Genomic DNA, 26,203 nt, shown 5'->3' with positions numbered 1-26,203 from the left:
CACGCACATACACTCCTTTGACTTTTTTTACCCTGCTTCCAGATAAAAGCTAAAGTTAAAATATAGAATGAGGGTCTAAGTGCTGATATTAAATCAATTGTATTACACAGATAGGAAAAATGGTCATGTAAACAACCAAAGTTCAAGTTTCATACAAACAAGTGCGGTGGCAGGAATAGTTGGAAAAGTAAATATAGAAAATGAAATGTGAAGTAGCAAATGAACCTGCTTTTGCTAATAAAAATTTTCTTCAAGTATTATGTGCTTTGGAAAGCATTACGGGAACTTCAACAATTTGTAAGCTTTCCAATTAAACTTGCCCTCAGCAGACATTTTGTCAGATTTCCCCCAAAAAAGATTTTTGTTTTACAGCGCTATATGAAATCAGTTTCCATAAAACCAACAGATTAAAATCCCCTTTTGCTGTAAAAGCAAAAGATAAATAAAAAAAAAAGCATTAAAAAGTGCTTTTTTTCTCCCTTAAAGCCTTTGAAAGCTTCGCTAATATTCAAATGAGGAGTTTTTCATGTGCAGGGGACATTTGTTTAAGCCTCTCTTTCTGATACCATAGCAATCATTTTTTATTTCTGCTCCTTGAGCCTTTCCAACAGACCAGGGCAGACAGCATCATTCAATAACAGCTGAAATTATTCAAAGTGGTGTTTATCTCTTTGCTCTTTGTAATTGCTGTAGTTTGTTTATTTATTTGTATCTTAAATGTTGCATGTGGGAAACGCATAGAAAGACTTCCTGCTGCTTAGAAGCAGCCAGCTGGAAGTTTCTTGGATCACATCAGTTAATACAGACACAAACAAGGCTAGACATATGCAGAGGTATTCCACGTTGTCTTCTTATGGGTTGTCCTCTTTGTCAATATATGAATGCTGATATCTAATAAACAGCAGTTTTGTCTTAGGAAGGAAACAGGTATTTATGGTTAACCTGCTGACACTGGTCCAGTTCCTGACTGTGCTTGACATTCATTTTATTATGTTGCACACACACCACTGAATTTCCCCGCACATCAGAACATCATCTGTTATTCGGGCGATAACAAGTATTTCTACTCCTCCTTTTTGTCTTGACTCCTTGTGTATGCATCCTTATTTTTGTTCTGTGCTTCTGTATGTCAGCCAGCACACTTGTCCATCCTGAACTATCAAGTAAACCGTAAAGACTCATAAATTATGGCTGATAGGGGCTGACAGGGCCACATGACACACATCCGTGTAGGGGAATGATCCCAGGTTGGAAAATTTTGGCAGCTCTGAAAGATCTTTCTCGGTGCACATTGATTCTTCCTGGTTTTAAAATTGGTTTTGTGCCCCCCAGCTTGGAAGATTTTGCTCTTCCATGAGACCAGGACTCCCGGGCGGGAGGTGCTTAGGGATGCCTAGATGGTGAGCATAAGCTGCTTTTGGGTGGAAATTCCAGTCTGAATACTGTAGTACTAATCTCTATCGTATTACCTCTGTGCTGAATATAAAAGCAAATGTGTTTCTTTCCTCTGTAATTCTTTTGTTTTTTTTTTTAATTCTATCTTTGCCTATCTGCTTGTTAAGTCCAATTATGTTTGCTTGTATCAGTACTTACACTCAATAATTTCGCTCATTTTATTCACAAGTAGCCTGATTTCCCTCTCTCAACTTCGTAACAGCTTATATACTATGAATACTACCACAGGAACGAACTGTGGGATTTATCTCACCTTAGCAGTCTATGAGGTACTCACTCTAGGATCCCTTTATATTCCACAGTAAGAACTTTGAGGGTGAAATTCATCTCACTTGTTTTTATATGACTATTTCAGGAAGAGATGACTCACGCCATGGATATGCCTATTCCTCTCTAGTGATTATAAAGGCATCATTAACTTGGATGTAGATATTTCGTCAGATTTATCCAGAGTAAGAGCCTTGGCTGTGAATCAGGACTCCAGTGTGCTTGATGCTGAATAAACTCCAAAGAAAATGTTCCACTCCTAATAGGTTCATGCTATAAGACAGAAGATAAATTGATATAGCCAGAAAATAACACTGAGACTGTAATGGCCAGCTCTGAGAGTTAATGACCTCAGCATAAAAGGAACTTAAACTCTGGCAAGTCTTTGAGGAAGGATATGAAGAACAGCAAACTCACTTTGCATCATCCCACTCATGGATGTGAGAGAACACCACCCTAGAATCACAGAATCAGTAAGGTTGGAAGGGACCTCCAGAGATCATCTAGTCCAACCTCCCTGCTCAAGCACAGTCACTTAGAGCATGTTAGACAGGGTTGAATCCAGGCAGGCCTTGAAGATCTCCACAGAAGGAGACTCCACAACCTCTCTGGGCAACCTGGTCCAGTGCTCCGTCACTCTCACAGGGAAGAAATTCCCCCTCACGGTCAGGCAGAACTTCCTGTGCTTCAATTTCTGCCCATTCCCTCTTGTCCTGTCACACAGGACAACTGAAAAGAGTTTGTCCCTGTCCCCTTGACACCCTCCCTTCAGGTACTTGTACACATTGATAAGATCCCCCCTCAGTCTTCTCTTCCCCAGGCTGAAGAGGCCCAGCTCTCGCAGCTGTTCCTCATGGGGCAGATGCTCCAGCCCTCAGATCATCTTTGTAGCCCTATGCTGGACTCTCTCCAGCAGCTCCATGTCTCTCTTGTGCTGGGGAGCCCAGAACTGGACCCAGTACTCGAGATGAGGCCTCCTCAGGGCTGAGTAGAGGGGCAGGATCACCTCCCTCAACCTGCTGGCATCACTCTTCCTAATGCAACCCAGGACACCATTGGCCTTCTTGGCTACAAGGGCACATTGCTGTCTCAGTTGCTCAAATTGTCCTACACCAGCACTCCCAAGTCCTTCTCTGCAGAGCTGCTCTCCAGAAGGTCTAGCCCCCAGCTTGTACTGGTGCCTAGGGTTATTTTTCCCTGGATGCAGGACTCTGCACTTGCCCATGTTGAACCTCATGACGTTCCTCTCCACTCAGCTCTCCAGCACTCCATTCCCTCATCCAGGTCATTGATGAAGAAGTTGAACAGGATGGGACCCAGTACTGATTCCTGGGGGACACCACTAGCCACAGGCCTCCAGCTGGACTCCACTCCACTGATGATGACCCTCTGAGCTCTACCTTTCAGCCACTTCTCAATCCACCTCACTGTCCACTTGTCTAACCCACACTTCCTGAGCTTCTGCAGGAGGATTTTATGGGAGGCAGTGCCAAAAGCCTTGCTGAAGCAAGGTACACAACCCTGATGAATGGGAATCTCCCGCAAAAAGATACACAGTTTTTGGACTGAAATCTTGACAGTAGAGCCTGATGTCATGGGCCACTCTGAAGTGGGAACTGAATCTGTAATAAAAGATTGTGATGAATTGTGAAATATTTTGATAGTAAAGGTAGGTTATGGGGAATTCAAAGAGAAAAGGTGATATGGTTAAAGCAGAGGTAAAGATACTGCATTAGTTAAGATGCAAGCTGATGAGGGTAGGAGTGGATACATACATATACGTGGATAGATGAAAAGATTGTACTTTTGAGATATTATTCTTAAAAAAATATAAAGGATAGCAGAGAAAGGTTTAAATGAAAGGTAACAGTCAAGTCATTGGCCTGAATGTCAGAGAACAAAACTGCATTTGCATCATTTAGCTAATAGGTACTAGACACTATCCATTTTGGATGAGAAATATGGCATGCTGATTTGTGATGTCAGCCTGAAATCAAAAAAAAACTTCACATATCTGGTTAAGGAAGGAAATAGCACTCCGGACAGCAATGATGCTTTGGTAACAATGCTATTCTGATGATTTTTTCTTCTTATTTTTCCTTCTTTTAGTTTCGCTCGTCCAGGGAGAGGATCATGGCTTGGTAAAGGCAACCTGGAGACAGGACCAGACCAGTCCAGTATGTCTTTAGAGAATCTCGTGTTTGGCGCTGGCTACTGCAAGCCCACTTCTTCAGAGGTAAGAAGGGCAAATAATGACATTTTCTTCAATTTGGTCCCACAGAGTGTCAGCATTATCTTAGCAGGAATGTGCCCTGGATTATGTTGCTAGTATGGGAAATTTAGCTGAAAAAGAACCCTTCAAACATATGAACTGCCTAACACCTGGATACACAACTACTGGGTTTTCAGCCCTCAGCTATACCATCTACTTAGGAAAGTGTCAGGGTGTATGGATAGTCAGTCCCTGGATTGCCAACGACACTTTCAGAGTGGGATTCATCCAACCAGGGTTTGCTGTAGGGTAAAGTTAATTATCCACCCACCGAAGAAGATGAGCTGTTATAAAGGATGTTGTAATTAGCAGTAGGTCAAAGTTGGCAGCAAGAAGGAAACCTAAACAGGACTGTGCCTGGACCAGTGAGGAATGAGTATTGTGCATGCTGATGAAAGAGTTTTATGCACATTGCCTTACTCAGGGCAGGTCCCGCAGTTTGTGCAAGCCTTTGATCCTACTACTTACTTCAGATGATAAGCAGAGCTTGTTATGCAGTTTTTAGTACAAAAGTGTTTGCTTGGAAAATACTGGTTTTTTTTTAAGGAAAATACTAGCTTTGAAGTGTTTTTTGTCAAAATTATTTTCTGAGATCTAGAAACTCAACTCAAAATACTGGAATTATCAAGATAGTATGAAGGACTGATTGAAGGATCCCAGCTAACATGCTACCCTCAGCTTTTCTCAACCTTTCCTTTTGAAGCTGTTCAGTTTTATGTAAATATTAAAAATACGCTGGTCTAGGGAGACTGATGCAGAGCAATTATTAGGGAATTAACTTAGATTGTGACAGAATACTTGGCCTGAGGCTATTGACCTGACCATTGGGTTCTTGTGTGCTGTTGGTGAGCAAACTGACTTCATTCTCTGTCTCCTTGCTTGACATCATATTAATTTAAATAACTAATTTAAGTGTTTATCTTAGGAAACTAATCTCTGTATCACTCTGCATATCACAAAAGAAAGAAAGACTTCTTTGGAGAGTGGTCCCTGCTCTTCATTATCTTCTGGGCAAGTCTCTAGTCTACAAAGATAATTGTAATACCTGGCTCTCCTTTCACATTTTTTTCCTTCACTCCTCATGGACTTTTGTCTTAGTCTGATGTTGACTAAGAAACCTGATTTCCTTCCCACATGTTTTCCTCAGCTGCAAACATTATTTTTTGACCATACCTTTTGACTGTTCTTGTTTGATGAGAGGCTATTATTTTTTAAAATGTTAGTATAATTATTATCCTAGCAGGTGACCTATTAAATATCAAAGTGAAAGCACTCTTTCATGAACCTGCTTTAGCACTTTGTTATACTGCAGGTCATCAGAATGTCACACACCAAACAGGTAGAAATGTAATATTGGACACTCTACCTCCATGTGGTCAAATGTGCATTTACTCAGCTTTGGAAACCTGTATTGATATCTGTTCTTGATCTGAGTATTTTAATTTAATAGATTGTGATGGCCCTTTTCCACATGGTTTCCATGATGCATGATAATGAATGATGACTATTTCCATTGGCTTAATGTGAAAAAATACCAACTTGAGCTAGGAAAGGAACTACTGTGGAGGTAGACATAATACCAGTTCCATGTAATCCTGGGAAAAATGACAGTGTCTCTGTATTTCTACCCCTGCAGATATGTTACCTGTTTCTTTAGCTTCTGCAGGCACATAACAGTTAATGTAACCAACACATGAAATTTTCAAATAAATGCCTAAGCTTAATCATCTTTGATTGTAAAAGATGAGACTCTAACCAGAAGAACAAGAGTTGCACATTGGTTTATTCTACTACAAACACCTGAGTTCAGCATCTGCACACCCCTCTTGAAACTCTCTGAGTTTTGCCAGTGCATTCAGTCATGCCAAGGCCAGTCACTTCCTACTTTCTCCAGCTCACTCTTTTCTATGTGTTTATTGTATCGTTTCACTCTCACCAAAGTTATCCTCTAATTTTATTAGAGAAATCACGAACATTTCCTCTTTCTCTGTGAGCTTTAGCTCTTTCAATTCCTTTGCACCTATATATTTCTACTTGTTTGTCTCCTTTCTTTTTCTGCTGAGGTTTTGTACTAGTTGAGTTTTCTCTATTGTGGGTGAGTGGAAAAGGACTGCTTGTCTTCCAGCTGCAGCCAGACTATTTTTCCTGAATATTTCCATTTGAGTGGAAACGGGTAATTGTTAAAAATTCTGATTTTTTCCCATTACATCCCTCTTTCTCAAGTCTAGGATCTACATAACTTAATTTCCCCCCTGCCCCCCTTGCAATGGGTTTATATCAGTTCGCTATATCTGAGACACTTATTGACTTGATCAAATTCATAGGTTCAGCACAGATTCTCTGAAGTCATGAAGAATAAACAGAAACATAGTCACAAAATAAAATGTCCTTGCTAGTGTTACATACACAGTGGACACTATTCCAACAAGATTCAAACATGTAGCTTCAGCAGAGTAGTGGTTAGTCTTACAGCAGTGTTAAGCTGCCAGAAAAGCCAGAACAGCACTAAAATCTGATGTTAATACCATAAGGTCTCATCTTCCAGACATGTCTTGAATATGAAGAAGAAAACTTTTACATTGACATATCATCCCTAGGTCATACATCCCCTTTTGCTTCTTCAGTTAGCAAGCTTGTGTAGCAAGCTTAATAGGCCCATTAAATTACTGTGGAAGTCCTCAGCTAATTTATGCACTCAATTTGCTTTTTTCTTCCTGAAAATGCAAGTGACTACCTTCACTTCTAAATAAAGTTTATATCAATCATCAGCTTCTCTTGCCGCTTACTATGCTCATCTTCTGGTTTTGGCCTGCTGAGGTGCCACTGCTTAGTGATAGATCTTGTAGGCTCCTTGTTCTGCATTTCTGGCTTCTCAAGGCAGAAACTAATTAAATGTCATCAGCTTTGGCCTACACATGTCCAGTTTCCTTAGCTTTCCCCAAGTGACTTCTTAGCACTGCTGACAGTTTCCTCATTTCTCAGCTTAGCAGAGTTTTTATAATAGTCTATCCTGCTATTAAAGCATTGGTGGACTTTTCTTATGCCTTCCATTCTTTTCCCAGCCACCTACTCAGCAAGCAGGGATCTTCCTTTTCTCCTTTCCTTATTTCTTCCCTCTCTCCTTCCCTAATATTTTCAATCTAGCTATATAGAAGAGGTTTCTTAAAGCAGGATACACTGCAGGACAAAGCGATTTTACTTCTCTGCTATGCTGCGCTTTTCATTTCAAGGAAAGATAAAGACATCATAGCTATTTCTTATTGATTAGTACCTTTTGTTGTCAGATAACATGAAGGAAGTTGTTTTTATAACCTAAAAAACAATAGAAAACAGTATGAAGAATAAGAAAATGTACTAATACTTTCCCGAGTTCTCTTCACCTTATAATCTACATTCATATGGAATATAAGTTAGTAGTATGGACAAAATATGGTCATATCTACTGCAGGCTTGGGACATCTGGATAAAAGAGACCTTTGAGCTACATGTGGCTGATTTCCCTCATGGGCATGTGAATTCCCTATAGAGACTGGTAAACTTCTTTTTGCTGTAAGGAGGTTCAGTAAAGAGTTTCATATGTCACAAGATTCATCATCCAGCAGTGGCTCAAGCTTTCAGAGGATCACAGCAGCCATAAAAGCTGGGTACTGAGAAATATAAAGAGATCCTGCATTTAGAATGAAACACACAGAAAAGGCTCTTTGCAAAATGGAATACTAAATTGGCATGCAGACCTTTGAGATTATATGCGTTGCTCTGTACCATAGACTCTTCTGTACTCACTGTTTTCAGGCTATTTTAATGTTTTCTGTAATATTGTATATCATATGCCTGCTGTGCTATAATTAAGTTGAGTCAATGACATACTGCAAGTTATTAATAAGATGTACTCACAGGAATCTTATTTTCATTTGTTTAAGGGTTGCACTGAAGAAAAAATGACTTCTAACTAATCAAACTCATTAGTTGTATGGTTTCCTATTAATAAGGCACTAGTGCTTGATAAGAAGTGTTCTCTCTTTTAGCATTCATGTAACTATCACAATAGACTTAAAGTTTAAGCATGGTTTAATATGACGGCTAGGAGTGTCTTTCGTACAAAAATGCATAAAGGAGTTCTTTCATGTAGATATTTTTTAAGTTTTCTTTTTAAGTTAACTTTTTAAGCTTTTCAGCAACATGTGACAAACCGAAGCTATTTCAGCCTAACACCCAAAATGTGATTCAAACTCACATTACCGTGTCACCTAAGAGACATTTGTGCTTTATTCTTCTGTTCTTTTCCATAGTTGAGGTTTTGGGGGCTGTACTTTCCCATAATACATCACTTTTTCAGCTCTTCGTTAAAGCTAGTTGTGTGCCAGAGAACAGCTTGTGTAAGAGCCACCATGGGAGTTCTTGTACGCCCTGCGGGCCCCGTGTGGCTGGGAGAAGAGGACTACGTAGCTACAAGCTTCAATCCCCCTCAGACATAGGAATGTTACTTTGGAGATTCCTGTTTTTCCTTTTTATATTCATCTGCTCAACTACTGTCTTTCAGTTTTAATTTCAGTGTTCCTTTTCTCACGGTATCTGGTATGTCTTGACTCCAAAAAACAAGAAAATATGAGAAAGAGAGAAAGTGAAAGACAGAGGAAAAGAAGGGGACAAAAAGAAGGGGAAGAAGAGAGGGAAGGTGAAGGGGAAGAAGAGAGGGAAGGGAAGGGGAAGAAAAGAGGGTAGGCAAATGGAAGGAAGGTGTTAGTTTTGCTAAAGGACTAAAACTTGGCAAAAGACTAAAACTCAGCAGTTTCCTTTTAAAAGAAAAGGTGCTGTATATTTTTCTCCTTTTTCCCCTTTGAGACTAGCAGAGAGTTTAGTAGGGATTCCTTCCTGCTGCATAAAAAGGAAGCTGATATGTCAGATTTTTTTTTAATTAAATATGTTTCAAGAGATATATTTTAGAAACGGTCTGATCATTTATAAACCTAAGGTATAGACAAGATTTTTATTTTACTGATGCAAAACTTGAATATTTAAAATATCTAGTGTAGCTTTGCTTTGGATATGCTTCATGCAACCAATTCAAACTGCAGAAGTGTAGTTTACATCAGAATTTCCAGCCCTGAGTGTTAATTTTACATTTAGATAGTTTTATTTTTGGTCTCAGACTTCTCCACTTTGATGTGAATCTGGTATGTAAAGTACATATTTTATCTGTTAGCATGCATTTGCAGTGGGTGGTTTTAAAGGAATATATATTGCTCGTGGTAATTGTTATTATTTCTGATTGGGATCCCAGTAGATGTCCAACACATAATTATTCTGAAATGTTAGGAGAGCCAATACCAATATTCTTTCTCAGATATATTGACAAATATATTTAATCAATGTGTACAGGGCATCATTTTTGGTAGTAACTGATGAAGTCTTTAATTTTCAATTGCCTGAAGATAAATGGCTGATCTTTGCAAAGAACTGTAAATGATTTCCTTGATGTAGCAGAAAACATAGTAACTATTAATGTGGCATTAGTATTCTTTAACAATTGGCACATTTCTTTTCTGTGGCTCTTATGTTTTGACCTGGCACAGGCAGAGTAAAGAAAGCAATGATCCACGTGATGGTAGAGTTCAAAACTAGGGTTAAATTGAGATTAAACCTAAAATATGATGCTGAAAAAAATGCAATACTCTCACCCTGAGTGTCCAGTGCAAATGTTATGAAATCACCTGAAGATTCCTGTGAGATTCTTGTACAGAGCAGGATAGTGATGGACTCCTCTCCCAGAGAAAATCCTTATGAATCATTCAGGTTGGACTAATTGGTTCCTTTCTGAAACTCAGTGGAGTCTGCATAAGAAGTCCAATTTTTCATGTCTGCTTTTTGCTACTGTTCTACAATGCTTATATATTGAAGAATCAGACTACTGAATTCTCTTTGAAAATCTATTTCTTTGCATCACACTGTAAAAGAATCAATCACACCTAGATTTGTATAACCGAAATAAAATTTTGTGTAGCTAATTTACAAGAGCTCTGAGTAGGGTGGTTAAAAGGCAAACTCAGCGTGGAAAATTTACTTCTCTTTCAGAACTACCATTAAAATTATACACTTAAGAACTTCTTTGGCTCCCATCACCATAATTTCTTATTTTAGGGCTGAAATCCATTATGTGTCTTGTACTATCATTCATTTGACTGACATTCTTCCAATTAAATCTTTGCCTATCTGCAGATTTCAGCATTGATTTTAAGGAAGCTGATAGAAGGAGGATTTGAACAAATGCTTGTTTCTTTTTCTGCCTGTAAGCAGAGTGCACAGACAGCGGAAAGAGCCTTTCTACTCTTCACTTTGGACAGTGGACTTGGTTGCTCCCTACCTTTTAATATAGTGGTCCATGATTCGTCTTTTTTTTTCTTAGTATTCTTTTTTCCTGGTTATACTTTGTTGAAAAATTATCCTTATATGCCCTCAAGAACACTACAGTAATTCCCATTGACTGGTGGTAAGAGAGTTTTTGAAAGGAGACCTAATCATCTCCCACGGCTTCTGAGCTGATGGCCTTTCCAATGGGAGCACAGATGCCAACAGCACAGTTGAGATCCATCATCTGGAAGCTAACTCTGCTGTTGGCAAGTGTCCCAGACAGCAGCTTGGGGACTGGGGAATGAGAAAAGAGAATCCCTGTTTTTCCTACCACTTTGTCTTGTTTTGTGGAAACAAATCTTTATGTGACAGCAAGAGCTTGTATCTCTGTTCAAAGCCACCATGCCAATCAAAGCTACCCAAGAACCAGAGTCAGTAAATGTGAATTACAAGTTTTGATGCAGTGCTTGAAAGTAATACTCAGAAATGCAGTCTCTGTCATATCAGCTCGTGTACAAATGACTGTCCACGCTTCAATGATCTCACAAGTTCTCCAAGGGTCTGATAAGTTTTAACAGCCTCACTAACAGAAAAGAAAAATGAGCTAAGAAACCAGAGATGGGTCAATACATTGTGATTCTCAAAAGTCTTACCAGTCAGAGGTGAATGTCAGTAGTCAAAGGTTTAGTCAATATACATAAAGTATTTTTGAAGCTTCATGAACGTGATAAGGAAAATATAAGAAGCCCTTCAGTATAAAAATAAATTCTTCTGAAGCTTATTGGACTTAGTCACATATTTAAAGTCTGTACTGGAATATCTTGATGTATAGCAAAAAAAAGAGCAATTGTTGGTTAGAACTGGGTAGTGCTTCAAGGGAGCGTCGACAGCAATTTTGAGAAAAAGCCCTGAAATCAGGAAAAAAAAAAAAAAAAAAAAAAAAAAAAAAAAAGGAGTATTTGCCTGCACAGAAGTTAAATAGCCAGCTTGAATCAAGCAGGCTTTAGAGAGAACATTGGTCACTTTTTTACACTATATGTCTGGATGACAAAAGCTAGGAGAAGTGAATGCAGCTGTCAGATGTATTTAGAAATGTGACTTGGACTATGTTACACCTACTATTCCTGATATTTCAAAAGACCGTCTTTTGCTGCTGTTTCAGTTAGAATTGTCGTTGTGTTTTGCTAGATTTGCATTTCAAGCGTATGCTTTCCACCATAATGTCATCTGACACCATGATGCCTGGCTCTAGCCTCCTCATATATCTTGCAAATGCTAATTTCCTAGTTTGGCAGGAGGGGTTGCAAAAGGAAGGGGAACTAGCATCTAACAATATTTCCTAACTTCCTCTATTTAACTGGTTACAGAAAAAGTTTTCAACTTCTGGATAACAATCAGTCTGAAATGAGATAAAATAAAGACCATTCTTTCATGGTAGATTCTTTAGATCTGACAAGTGCAACTGGGGTAAGATAAGCAGAGTATTGAGGTTAGTGGAATAAGAAGGATGTGCAAGTGTAGTATTAATGTGACTAGGCACATTTTTAAAAAACCTCTGAGTTCCAGCTCTTTGCATAACTCATAAACATGTGTAAGTATTCAGACAGCAAGAAATATGCCTATCCAGGTGAGAATTTGGGCCTAAAAGCTTATCTAGGGTAAGCCAGATGCAGCTGGTTTGCATGTGAGCTACACTACTTGTGTGAATGGCATAAGCTTTGAGAAATAACGCTTCCAGTCAGTCTAATTTTACAATAGCATTTTTCTCTGCCATCCCAAATTTCACAGCATGGTATTTGAAAACAAACCTTGTATATTTATACTGTTTGTGTGCTCAGTCACTGTATGATCCCAGGGTAGCTGGAGGGGTCATGCAGTATGAAGGAACGTTGTCATTGTCCGCAGCCCCTGGCTTCTAGTAAGATAAGTAAGACCAACAGCCTGCTCCTGCCTTTGTTCCTTGTCATGATGTCCCCCAAAATTTCCCACACTCTTTTATGTGCAAGAGGAGGCCATATGGTGAGTTGATGCATTGTATGTCTGCTCTCTGATGACCCAACCTAAAAGTCATTGTCAATTTTCAGCTTTATGTCAGGCCTTGAAGCAATCTGCAAGGTCTCTTTTGGAATAAGCTTTATTTGACATGGGTGGCCGTAGAGTTGGCTGATCAGAAGCAAGGGTGAAGGCTGAAGTAGGACTCTCAATTTATTTCTCACCACTTTTAGAGGAGTTTTTCCAAAACAGAATTGAGTCATGTTCCTGGGGGTGGTAAAACATTGTTTCTGCTCTACATATTGTGCTTTTCTGGTAAATAAATAGTGTTTGATTTTCCAGAGCCATCAGGCCTACTCATTTTTCTCCTCTGCTAAACTCATTAGAAATATTTTATTTAAAAACGTAAAATGATGGCCTGTAGAATAAATGGTAAGCTACTCACGGCTTATGAAATTTGATTGTCTTTGAGTGTAAATTACCTCAGGGCTGGTGTATGCAGTATGCATAACACAGTAGGTATCTACTGGGCTAGAAAAAGGAGCCTGTGAAAATGAAATGCTTATGCAAATTTATACAGCTCTAGCTATTCAGAAGTTCCCTGTTACCTTGCAGTAAATTGAAGCAAATTAATGTAATTTTCTTTAAAGTAACACACCCAGGAAAGTTTCTGATTAGCCATTACTGCTGTATCAGTGTTAAAATAGAAATTGCAGTGTTCTGAAGTATGAAAAAGGCCTATATATAGTGTTTTATAATTGGTTTTGCAGTTTGATACATGTTTGCATGCATGTCAAAAAGCCATAAATGATTCATTGCCTGAGAGTGTCGTAAGTGAAGACTTCAGCAATGCAGCACAATGACAGCTCCAGGCGTGGACATGTTTCTTGGCAGCAAAAGCACATGAGCTATGCTCTCTTGTGTCAAAGAAAATAAAGACCAGCCATACTGCTCCTAGGCTAAAGCAGAGCATTTTTCATGCAGACTAATTATTTGCAAGAAGGAAGGTGCCATTTAGAGCCAGAGCTGTAAATGATTCTCTTTGAGAGAGAATGGTAGAAATAAAGTAACACTCCAGAAAGAACAGATTTTGACACATAACCACGAGAAAAATCCTATAGCTCTCATTGGGTCACTCTGAAAACTCTTCTGAAATTATCTGAATGTTGGAACTGTCTGAGCCATAAAATTATCTTCAGCAAAATAGCTGGGAAAGGAATGGAAATTGATCTGCTTTATTTGGTTTTACAACAAAACTTGGAGCAGGATCTTGCAAGAGACCTTCTGTTCCTCATTTTTTGTAATACAAGAATGGACAAAATTCAATTAAGCTGAAAAATAGCATATTTAGAACTAATAAAAAGATTTTTTTTCCCCCAATTTTACAGACCATGCACTAGCTAGTAGAACTCATTGCCGAAAGGTGCTTGTAGAGGAGCTCAGTAGAGGTTTGCCACAGTTTTGAAAAATGTCAACACTGACAATTTAACTACCGTACCTGTTCAGAAAGGACATGAACTCTGAGGGCTGTGGTATAAGTCAACATTTTAGCATTTTGAAGATCACCTAGCCTGAAGGCATGTCTGTAAGGTTTTAGGTGCGAGTTTTCTTTTGTTTTATTACATCTGTTTCTTCAATGAGTATTTGATACTTGACTATTATCAGTAGCAAAACACAAGTCTTGCTTCTTCTTGGACTTCTGTTCTGATGCAGTTTGACAGAGCCTGTACAAGACAGCTTGTCTTGCCCACATCTTTAGTGAAAACTGAGAAGTTGATCCTGAACCAAGTAGAAAGAGGAAGATATGCAAGAACATTTGCAAATAATAATAATAAAAAATAATAATACTATCAATAGAGACATGATTGCTTCCCACTTGTTTATGACTCATAGGACCTCTGCTTCGCAGAAGTGTGGCCGTGTGTAATAGACTGAAAGAAACAATAAAACAACAACAACAAAAAAATCTGTGTTAGTAACAAAAAGTCAGACTATTTGAAAAATGAACCCATAAAGGTTGAAGTAATTTGTCACTGCAAAATGACAACTAAATATTCCTCTTCAGTAATTGTGGCAGTGGTGCTAATGTTTATATTTACCAAGTTTAGGAACAGACCAAAAGTAGTGTTATGATCGTTCTTGTGTTTTCTCCATTTGAGGAGACAAAGTTAATGAGCCAGCATGCAGCCACTGTTCTGATTATGAAGATCCCTTTACTGAATTCTGGGCAAGTAAATAATTTGGGTGTGCGTGGTTGGATCCATCTCCCGTCTCTCCTTTGAGATCCTGTGTGATCACATAGCAAAATGAGCCCCTGGAAAGCTATCTTCAGATAACAGTGATTATAAAAGCCATATCAGAGGACGAGGCGGTGGGAGCAGGAGGAGAGGACTAGAATTCAAAGTGATCTTGCCAAAGTGAAGCAGTATGAAAAGCATGAGGTGCAATTCATAAAGGTCTTGTTCATAGGCAGAATTTATCACTCTAGATGAGTGCAAATGCTCAGGCCTTCAGCTTGATGGGCAGTATAGACAAATGCTGTGATGTTCTGACATCCTATTCTTCCTGTCATTTTTTATTCTGCTTCTTTGAATTCCAGGTTCCCTAACAAAGGGAAATCTCTTGTTTTCTACTGCATGATGCTTGAATGCTGATTTTTCTTGTGAGAGTGTCAAACTAGCAATTCCTGCAAAACTTTGAAACAGAAATGAAAGGGATTTGAGGACGTTTATCATCTCATATGAATGGGATCAAATTTACAATAGTCTTTTTAGTATCCTTTCTGCACTCTTGTCCTGCCTGGTTCTTAACATATTCCTGTCTTTGAACAGGAGGATCCCAGTCTTTGTCTTTGAATCTTTTCTTCTGCAGCAGTTTCAAACACTCATCTCAATGTTACCTAAGAAGCAAATGCTATTTCTGCTGGTCAGTCTGATGCCAGTTGTTAAAAGGAAGGAATAGATGCAGAACATTCTCTCTTGCAGTAATCCAGCAATCCATCTCCTCCTAATTCTTATTATTTATCTTCCAGTGTGGGACTTCAATCTCATCTCTTCACAAATTTTTCCTTTCCTGTAGATCAGGATCCCTATTTGCTTTATCGCCGGTACCCATACTCACCAACTGTGAGCTCTTTTTTCCTCTGTTCAGGCTATGGATAATGTTGATACAAAGTCATTAAGTAGCACAAATGAGCTCATCTTTTAGCTCAGATCCATTCCTCTAACACAGCTTGCTGCTGTGTATTCACAGAATCACAGAATGAGTAAGGTTGGAAGGGACCTCTGGAGATCATCTAGTCCAACCTCCCTGCTCAAGCACAGTCACCTAGAGCATGTTAGACAGGGTTGAATCCAGGCAGGCCTTGAAGATCTCCACAGAAGGAGACTCCACAACCTCTCTGGGCAACCTGGTCCAGGGCTCCGTCACTCTCACAGGGAAGAAATTCCCCCTCACAGTCAGGAGGAACTTCCTGTGCTTCAATTTCTGCCCATTGCCTCTTGTCCTGTCACACGGGACATCTGAAAAGAGTTTGTCCCCGTCCCCTTGACACCCTCCCTTCAGGTACTTGTACACACTGATCAGATCTCCCCTCAGTCTTCTCTTCCCCAGGCTGAAGAGGCCCAGCTCTCGCAGCCGTTCCTCCTAGGGCAGGTGCTCCAGCCCTCTGAGCATCTTTGTAGCCCTATGCTGGACTCTCTCCAGTAGCTCCATGTCTCTCTTACTTGAGTGGGATTGAGTGTATAGCTTGGGTGTAATTTCTGTTCCACCCAGGTCATAAGTACTATAAGTACTTCTCGCTGACACCTTTTCCTCCACCTTTAAATTTTGGACTTAGTCTCCAAAATAAGCAATCTTTCAGATCACAGTGACATTAAAAATCCGTCTTTTACCTTATGAAAATTAATGTTCCAGTGCCTGAAATAATGAAATCTTCCTCCACATATGGACAAGTTTGCAGCTAAGTAAATTTAAGAGAGCAGCAGGATATGAGGTGGCTACTCTTTAGATTTAAAAGTGCAGCCTCATGTGCTGCTATCTTAAGGCCTTGATGTAAATCTAGTGCAGTTTGTTGGGATGTTTTACTAGGTCCAAATTAAGTTTTAGTTGTGATGATCTGTGTATAAACAAAGCAAGCTTGGTTACTGTAAGCTGTTATAGATGGATTCTTTAATGAGAACAGTGAGTTTGATCCTGTATTTAGCAACAGGGCAACAGTTGTGATCCTCATCCTCTGATGCCAATGATGATATGTCATCATAAAAGGAGGAATCATCAGTGTTTGATTACTGTGACATTCAGCTTTGAGTCAGCTTCAGCTAATCCATTGAACACTTTGGAAGGGAAACAAGAGGATTCAGATTTCAGAAAGTCCAAACGCAAGAGCTGTGGAACAAGTGCGCTAGAGACTCAGGCCTTTTCTCAAACCCGAGTGATACGCAGTGAGTGTGGTGTCGCTCTGCTTCTCCTCTTAGATGATGCAGCCCAACGGTATGCCATTTGCCTAACAAGTGGGAGAGATTAAACACTGTGGTCAGAAACAGAAACATAGATAGGGATCACTGAGTTCAGTCCACTACCTTTGTGGGAAACCATGAAACTAGCATTTATCACAGAAGGATAGAATAGATGTTCCATAGGAACATCTTCCCTGCATCCTGCAGGTTACATTTTCTCTGCTTAATAAAAGAAAAGGTACAAAATCCTGTTCCACCATATATGATTCATTAAATGATAATTTATTTAGCTTTACAATATAGAGAGGTATATATGTTTTAATTCACATCTGTAGTGGATTAAGAGGTCTGTTACGTGCTCACATGATAAGTCTTGATGTGTTAAGCCACAATATTTTGATAATTTGCAATCACTGTTAAGAGTGCCTTGGGGGAAAAAAACAAATAAACAAAACAAACAAGCAACAAAAAAAAAGCCCCCAAAGACCTCTAAATCTTTCATTTCACTATGCACAAGGAAATAATTTCTTTATGAGAAGTCCCTAACACATTCTTGACCTAACACATTCTTTTTCTTTACCATGTTGGGCACTGAATTGTAAAATCAGGTATTCCCATAGCTCTAGCTGTATGTGAACAGAAATCCAGGCCCACAGTCAGTTGCTCTGTGGCAGTGAGTTGCAGCATTTAATAGAGCCTGGCATTTCTAGATAGGAAACTGTGGTTCTCCCTGTTGTTTTCATTAAATAAAGAGCATTTCAAAGTGACCATTCGCCCCTGGCTCTATGCATCAGCAAGAGAAACAGAGCCAAACTCTTTGGTGCTTGCAGCATGATGCCAGTGCAGTATATTTAATGGCATATTGTGCCGAGCACTACGAGAGAAATGGCATGCTCCAGAGAACTGCTTTAAATAATTAATTCATCAACTCCCTGCTGACCCACATGCCCATGCACAGTAGATGGGATAGTCTCAAGCAATCTTGTTCCTTTGGCCTCATATTGGGGGTAGGGGGAGGTCAGACGGGGGTAAATGAAAACGTAACCTGGCCACTTCCACCCCTGCCCTTGGCAGGTCTGTGTGTTGGGGCTACTCCAACACTATGCTCATTAGAAACCTCTTCCTACTCAGAAAATTGGCATCAAGCTAAAACAGAATGATATCAGCCTATATCCTTTAAAATTTGCTGAAGGAATATTTTCTTGGTAGTTTTCCAGCCATTTCTATGTCAGTTTTCTTCAGATAAATGATTTCTCTCTTACCTTTAGATTTTTTTTTCTTTCCCTCTCTACAATAAAATTGCAATAAGTGAGATGCATCCGGTTAAGCTCTGACTCTGCCGATCCTGGGCAGTGCTGAGCAACATGATGTTGACTATATGTCCCTAATAAAGTGATACTCTGGCAAAATGTCCTTAGCTGGTTCTTGTAACAGCTATAGCCATGCCCTTCTGCAGGAAACACAGTGAGAACAAAGCAAAGCAGGACAGCTGCTTTCCTACAAAGCTCCTCACCTCATCCTCAGGTCTATTCAGGTCTTGCTTTTCCTCCAAGTTGTAGAATTCTTGGGCTCATGCTTGGCCCAGACTAATGCACATACTGGGGTTGGTGGTCAGAAACCTGCTCAGTGTGTCTTAAACATTCGTAGTGTTTGAGGAGACAGTATCTACTGAAACTCAGGATGCCTTGTGGTGTTGGTGCTTTGCCCAGACCTGGTTCAGGGAAGAATTATTCATACGATCTCTTTGAGCCTTATTTCCCTTAGTTATAAAACAGTGAAAATGACACTGACTTCTCTTTGATGTACTTCAAATTCTGCAAATGACAATCACTAAATAAGAGCCCATTAATCCTTGTGTGTTTTTTTAATTGTCACTAGTATTCCAGTATTTCCAGCCTAGAATAAATATATGTCAAGAATAAAAACCTCGTTCTTGCTCCAAAAGCTAGACTATTCCAAAAATAATAAAATTATTATTCCAAAAATAATAAAATTATGTTACCTCTAAACTTTCAAAGGTCACAGATCACTAGGAAAGAACAATTCTAAATTGTATGAATTACTTTTTTATTTCTTTTTAATAAGTGTTGAGGTGGAACTTCTCTAGCCAGCTGTAAATGCCTCCATTTGATCTCCTAGTACATTAGTCCTTCATACATGAGCCATGGAAAGCAAGAAGCATTTCTAAGGAATAATATATCATAACATCAACGTTTATAGCAGAGGAGATGAACTGTGCTCTGAAACTCCATCTGTTCTGAAACTTCCATCATTCTGGAACTGTGCTCCGCTTCCATGGACTATGAAGGGAGTCTAGAGTGATTAGCTGAGCTGGGGATATTTATAGTCTAAATATGTAAGATTTACTAGATATGAATCTTCCTATCTGAGCAAACTCACAGAAGTTTTAAAGCTTTGGTCCTATGACCAATTGTAATCTTTTTGAAAAAAAAGCATTAAAATGCTATAAAATATAGGAAGCTTTATTTTAATATTTACTTACTATATCAGGCAGAAAATAGCAGCAATACAAAGAGCAAAACTCCTCTACCAGCTGCTAATCTGCATGCCCACATAGCACAAGAACATCTACACCCCATCTGGAGAAGCAGATGAACATCGCTTTCCCTATCGATGCATTGTAAAAGTTTATTCAAAACATTTTTGGTGTTTTCAGTTGTCGTTAGTGCAATTTCTTGCTCATTATGCCACTGAACAAAATCTCTTTGAGTACATGTGGGAGAGACAAAGAAATGTTAAGAAGTTTCCTCTTAAAATCTGACTGGTTTTATGGCTACTGCCTGCAGTGATGTGTAATAACACGGCAGTTCCTCAGCTCAGGGGTCCTTGTTTGATCACGCTAACAGGAGTGGATTTGCTTTCCTTATCTCTGCGTAAGCAGCATGCACTCTGATGGATAAGAAAGGACAATGTCCTAAGGTCCTCTTTGATGTCCCCACTGTGTTATTTCATTTAGGAAGTCTGAATTTATGGTATGTAGTTATGTCTGTATACATATATATATGTGTGTGTGTGTGTGTGCATGTGTGTGTATACGCACATGTATAGTGTGTGTTTGTGTCTTCGTGTGTGTGTATATATAAGTATGTATGTATGCATATGTGTGTGTGTATGTCTATAAAGATATACATACAGAATGTAATATACACACACATATGCACGTATATTATTCTAGATTAGCTGCCCTTTTTGTGCATAAATAGTTCTGTAAGTTTGGAAATCAGCCACTGTTTCTCCCATAAAATAAAAATTTGGCTTTCCTGTATCACCTGTTAGCCAAAGGATATCCACATGCTTTGCAAATGTTCCCTAAACGAGACTCTTAATACCCACAAGATGAATATATAGATTAGCATGTGCCATTTTCATGCATAAGGCTAATGCAAGGAAATTAAAGCATATGACCTAACTTGTGCCAGACGATTCAGTGCTCATCTTGGAAGAAGCATGCCTATCGTCAGGCACCTGTTCTAACTTCCATCTTCCCTAGTACTTAATCTACTGCTGAAGAAGTGTTTTGATGATAAATGGTAAATAGTTTTGGTAAATTGGATGAGAATGTGCCCTCTTCCCACAACTGGTTCATAAATAAGGTATCCTCGCTTCATGTGGGAATGTTTTACATTTGCAACACTGATACAAATAATAGAGATACTACTTTTCCTTCAAAATATATATTCGTGCACTGGTTCTTGCAAGAATGGAATGCTTTTTGCATAGGTTTGCTATTGGTTTCTCTGCAAGGAATGAGAAACAGAGTTAAAGGAGGGAGATGACAGAAGGTTGGGAGAAAGATAAAGCTAAAATCATTTTAGTTACTTGGTAAATCTGTGGTTTTGTATTGTCTCAGTAGATGGTCTGATACCTCAGAGCTGTGGGGGTTTTTTGTTTGTTTATTTAATTCTATGAAACTAAGTTTCTAAAGCTACTAAGTAGCTTTCTTTGATATTTGTTTTTCTACAGATATGAAAAATATATCTTTTACTCATATGTTTCAGTCACATTCCCAACAACCAGAAATTCTTATCTTTTAATCCCCCCCTTTTTTTTGAAAAATGATAAAGAGGTGTAAGTATTAATGTATCTCATGCTGTAACTGTCATTTCATTTGAAACTACTAGCTGACATAAGGTTTTCTGTCTTAGAAAATAGTCTCCAAAGAAGAGATGTAGAATCTCCTTGGTCAGGGCGGTTGAAGCTAAACCAATACAGATGTATGTTAGGCAATCAGTTCAGGCAGACAGATAAATGGGCAAACACGAGTTTCTCAGATATTGCATTCATCTTGAGATATTGAGATTTATTCATCTGTTCCAAGCAAGTGCGACCCGCTGCTTATCTCTAAATCTCTACCAGAAATAGGCAAGGTAGGCCAGTTCTGACTGCTAATGAAATACTGCTAGAGACTGCAAGTCTTTCCTATTTAGTCTGGAATGGCTTTTTAGTATCTTAAAATTCTTGACAAGTAATTTGAATTTGAATTATGAAATGATGTTTTGAATTAGATTAAATGTAAAGTGTCCAATTTACCAACTGTTAGCTCTATCGCTGAACATTGCACACAGTTAACATAGCTGGTGAAATTACTTTAATACAAAACAAATACAAGCAACTTACAGTATATAATAAAGCGTAAAATCCAATTGATGTCTTCTGATATTAGATGGATCTGGTACACTAGAAATGGATAGTCACAAATTGTTCTCTGTATTAAAATAATGAATTGGCATGAGCTTTATTTAATTACAGTGTTTACTTTTCTCAAGTCATTTTCCTATCGCTTATTAAAAAGGAAAAGTACATTTATAAAGTAAAACACTCTAATTATAGGAGAAAACTGTTGACTGAAAAGAGCATTACACAGGACACCTATTCACTTAAATGGGTCATTTATTTAAACGTATTAATCAGGGCTAACGTCAAGGATTTTCAGTCTTTTTTATTGTAGACAATTTTGTTTGGCTGAGTAAACTAGTAGAAGAAGAGCATCGTATGCATTCCTGTTCTAATTTCGTGGGTCATTTATTAGAAGGTAATTTAGTATTATAAAGAAATGTGTCATTATTTGTAATATAATGAATGGAGTTATTTTAAATATAGCTGATACTCAAACCTGGTATCTAAATTCCACCCCGAGGAACTATTTGAATTCCTGCCAAATTCAGATCTGCGGACCTCATGTCAACTGCAGAAAGGTCCGGCTTTTGTGTATCTGACCAAGTCATATAGATCAGTAATGAAGTTCTGTGAATCTGTGAAGACTAAAGATCTTACTCATAATCCCTTTTATTTGCAAATAGAGAGCAGAAGGACAGGGGATAATGATGATCCAGTGTCAAAATCTAGCTTGTCAGAATACAGTCAAATTGAACTGAAGCCTTTACATTTTCAAAATGCTTGGCAGTTGTTTTTATATACTATTTGACTAGCTTTTTCTTTATGTTATCGTTGCTCAGTAAATTAAGGAACAGGGATTAAGGCTATACATACATGGTCTTGCATTATGCCTTACAAGCATACTAAAGTTTCCTTTTCAACAAAATATATACATTTAAGGCCTCACCTGATCTTTAAGGAAAATGAGTTTCTCTATTTCACCATTGAGAAGCTCAGAAATAGGAAGCATTTTACATCTACTTTCAGAATAATATAACCAAATTGCAGTATCAGTTCTAGTCTGGGGAGCACCACAAAACATCATGTTGCTATAGGAGATTAGACAAGGTACAACCTTATCATTCTTCTTGTCTTCAACTTTTCAAACCTAGCACTTACAGGACTAGCTCAGTCTCCAAGGATAGTACAACTTTGGCCTCCCCCAAGGTTGCTGGTTGTAGATTCACCTCTCTATTGGTAACTTGGTAAACATATAGAAGAACCTCATGGCAGAGATCATCAGGTTGCTGGTGGAAGAAAATCTCATTTGGGAGATGAGACAACTATATTCTTTTTTTCATCTGTGAAGAACACAAATGATATTCTTTCAAACATCACATGCAAAAAACATCTTAAAGCAAATCATTGCAGAATCTGCATTTATTGATATTATTTGCATTTTTTATTTCTGCCTGTCTCTTTTTCTGTCATCTCTTGGCTTTCCTGACCTGTTTTGCCCCGATACTGTTGGCACTGTGCTATATTTTTCTCTGGTGTCAATATTAGTAGCTTCTGTATCATCATCCATCGCTGCTATCCTATTACAACTAGATGGTAATTCTTGAAATGAGGATTTGTCAGACATTCAAAAGTAGAAAGGTAAAAAAGCCTGAAATATAGGCTACTATTGCAGATAGAGAAGGTCTTGGAAAAGGAAATCAGTGCAGATGCATTCTGCAACTAACACAGCAAAAACTGCCCTTACATACAAACTAATGGAATTCAAGTAACAGTAGACCAAAGAAATGAACTGTAAAGGTCATGAGATGCTTGAGCAAGAAGACTAACACATAATTTTACATTGGATTTTATAAGTCCAAGGCAGCTATCAGCTTTGAGCAGCTGGGCTTGTCTACTTCAGTGTGACATTTGTTTTAATGGGAGCTGCATCTTAAACAGAAATAAAGCCTTTGGAATATAAAATATCTGTCTTCCTGATCCAACAGACATAGAAAGCTGAGTGCTTGGTAGCTGTTTAATGGGTCATAGCCAGTGCTTTTTGTGACAGCTAGTTTTGTGGTCATGCTTTTCCTTAGAGTAGCACGTACTGCTGAACTCTATTTGTTAACATTGTAGGCTGATTCCTTGTTTCAGGCCATAACCTAGGAAATAGTGGACAATCTAAATAAATGCACAAAATACAACACAATCCAAACAGAGAATGTGAAATATTTTCAATCTTCAGATCATCTCAAGGAGGACGTTTCCTGACGTTTCTTCTCTTACTGCATAGTGACAGACAAGCTGATTTAACAGTGGCAGTTCGTGCTGACATCATCTGACAGATGTCTCCCCTGCTGGGGTCTGCAGCAGATAAGGACACACAAACCTTAGTGCACATCTACCACATTAGCTAAAACTCTCCCTGAGGTGGATTTAATAATCGTGTGTTATGTCCTGCTCTGCCTCCTGTGTGTTTGACAACCTTCAGCAGAAGACAAGAGCGACCTTGTGAGGGCAGTAATGTCTTAAAGTTTCTGAAGGACCTGAGATTTATAACTTGACATATTTTTCTATCGTGCTCACTTTCTACCTTGACAAGATGATTTTTCAAACTACGATAGATGTTCCCATTAAATAATGTGTTTTCAAATCAGTTGCCAGGAGTTGCATTAAGATGTTTCAGCTTAACGATATGGCCTCTTACTCATACACAGTGTGGCCTGAACTCTGCCTGCTCAGCACTGCCTTGAGTTGCAAACTGTGCAGCGCTGTTCCTCCTACACAAGGGCGTTCTCAAAGTGTGATGCCTTATTTTGGAATAGACATTCCTCCTGGAGAGCTGAGACAGGAAGAGAGAGGAGAATTTTAAGCAGTCCTTTCAGTCTTCAATTCACACACGTGCATTGTTCATCTCTTAAAGTAATTTGAAAGAATCTTACACACTTTCCACAGGCTACACATGCTGGAGTTGTCCCTCCTGTCCACTTTGAGGGACAGCAATGCAAGATGAAAGTTGACTCATCTGTTGTGGTCGTACTCAGTGCTACTAATTCCACACATCTGCAATCCATAAGTTTATGTTCAGTAGGCTTACACTTCCTTCATAATCAATGGGAATAAATAGTCATGATTCAAGCGCTTGGTATGTACCTTATAATGAAAAGACTAATTTCCTAGAAAAATCTTTTTCTCTATCAGTTCTCCATCTCTCAGTGGAGCTGGGGGTGACAAGTTCAGTTTGCTTAAGTCCCTCTCTCAGCTCAGTGTTATCTTACTGTTCTCAACTCTTACTGAAGATATTTAACTATCTTTCTCTTTTTTAGTTTTCTCTTCATTTGGACGATATAAAAATCGAAACCTTTCCTATGAGTAATTTTTCTTTCACTGCAGCGCCTAGTATTAGAAGATGATGCTCTGTTAAGAAGAAAGCAGAAGAAACATCTATGCTGTTAAGAGGGGGAAAAAAAAGGAAAGTAGCAATTATTGTGCTTTGTAATTTCAGAGCCAGATGCTGCAAATCAGTTTTGGGGCTTCGTTTGTCACAGCAAACAGTGCACACTAGCATGCAAGTGGAAGCTATTTCTTCCTTACTGCAGTCCTCGAGACTACTGGTGTACAAGTCAGAGCTACTCTAAGTTACACAAGCTAAAATTGTTTCTGAGGGACATTAATCTAACATTACATTTGAGGAGTGCACCATTTGTTAGATATATTTTTTTCCCCTTTAGGGCTTAGAAACAACCCATTCCTTCATATACTCTTTGTATTCACACATAGAATAACACAGTGACATCACTCCCAGAGATGTCTTTAGACATTTAAAATAAATTTAAGTTGGCATTTAAAGTCTTCAGGTGACAGATTAGTAGGGTAATGACTCCAGCTGTCTGCTGCTTTTGCAGGGCAATGTCTCCAAAACTAATTGGTCTGAGATTTAATGTTAAAGGACTGTCAGAAATATCTGACCTTTTACATGGATTTTTGGATTCATGTTAATCTAATTTGTGTCCTGAAATCTTGAGTATGTCTGTAGGGTTAATTGTTTGAGATGCTCAAATGAGGACACCAGGCAGGTAAATTGTTCTCATCTTTGTGTTTAAAAAGATGAAGTAAAATCGAGATCCTTCTCAACAAAGGAAGATAAACTTTAACCTCTCAGGGGTGGGTGATGTTATTGCTGAAAATGGGAGGTCTTGACAGCATCTTTGAAAACTATCTGGTCACTGAAGGCTGGAAATAACCCATGTTAGTTTGACCTGTGAAAATATGGGTCAAATGATTTCCCTAGAGTGATACTGCAAGTCTAAACCATTAGGGACAGAACCTATCTCCTCTCATGCCTATTGGCTTGGCTGCACTTGACCCACTTGGCTGCAGCAGTGACCATGCAACTGTAGAGTTTAAGGTCCTGAGACAATGGAGCAAGATAAGAAGCAGAACTGTAACCCTTCATAAGATCAGATTTTGGCCAGTTCAGGGACCTTCTTGGAAGGATCTCATGGGAAACTGTCCTGCAGGGTAAATGGGACCCAGGAGAGCCAGCTAATCTCCCAGGATAGCCACCTCAGAGCACAGGAATGGTTAATTACAATGTGCAGAAAGTCGAGCAAGGACATCATCAGTGAACATGGAGCACCTAGCTGAGGTCAAATGCTTAGAAGGAGGTAAACAGAATGTGGAAACAGTGCCAGCCTCTCCAAGAAGAATAGAAAGACATTCTCTGAGCATGTAGGAAGGGAGTCAGGAAAGTTAAAGCTCTGAAACTAGCAAGGGAGGTGAAAAGCAACACAAA

The 26,203-nt window shown here is 38.8% G+C and overlaps 1 protein-coding gene across 1 annotated transcript in view; it reads left to right on the top strand.

Annotated features, from left to right (window-relative positions):
• FAM135B (family with sequence similarity 135 member B) overlaps positions 1-26,203 on the top strand; it is a 138,798-nt gene that overhangs the window by 81,575 nt on the left and 31,020 nt on the right. The window contains exon 6 of the mRNA XM_062568434.1: positions 3,832-3,958. Coding sequence (XP_062424418.1) covers positions 3,832-3,958 — 127 coding nt within the window. The remainder of the gene's footprint in view (positions 1-3,831; positions 3,959-26,203) is intronic.

Source organism: Rhea pennata, chromosome 2, assembly GCF_028389875.1.
Source record: "Rhea pennata isolate bPtePen1 chromosome 2, bPtePen1.pri, whole genome shotgun sequence".
NCBI classification, from domain to species: Eukaryota; Metazoa; Chordata; class Aves; order Rheiformes; family Rheidae; genus Rhea; species Rhea pennata.
The sequence above is the reverse complement of the archived record's forward strand: the minus strand, read 5'-3'. Positions and strand labels throughout refer to the sequence as shown.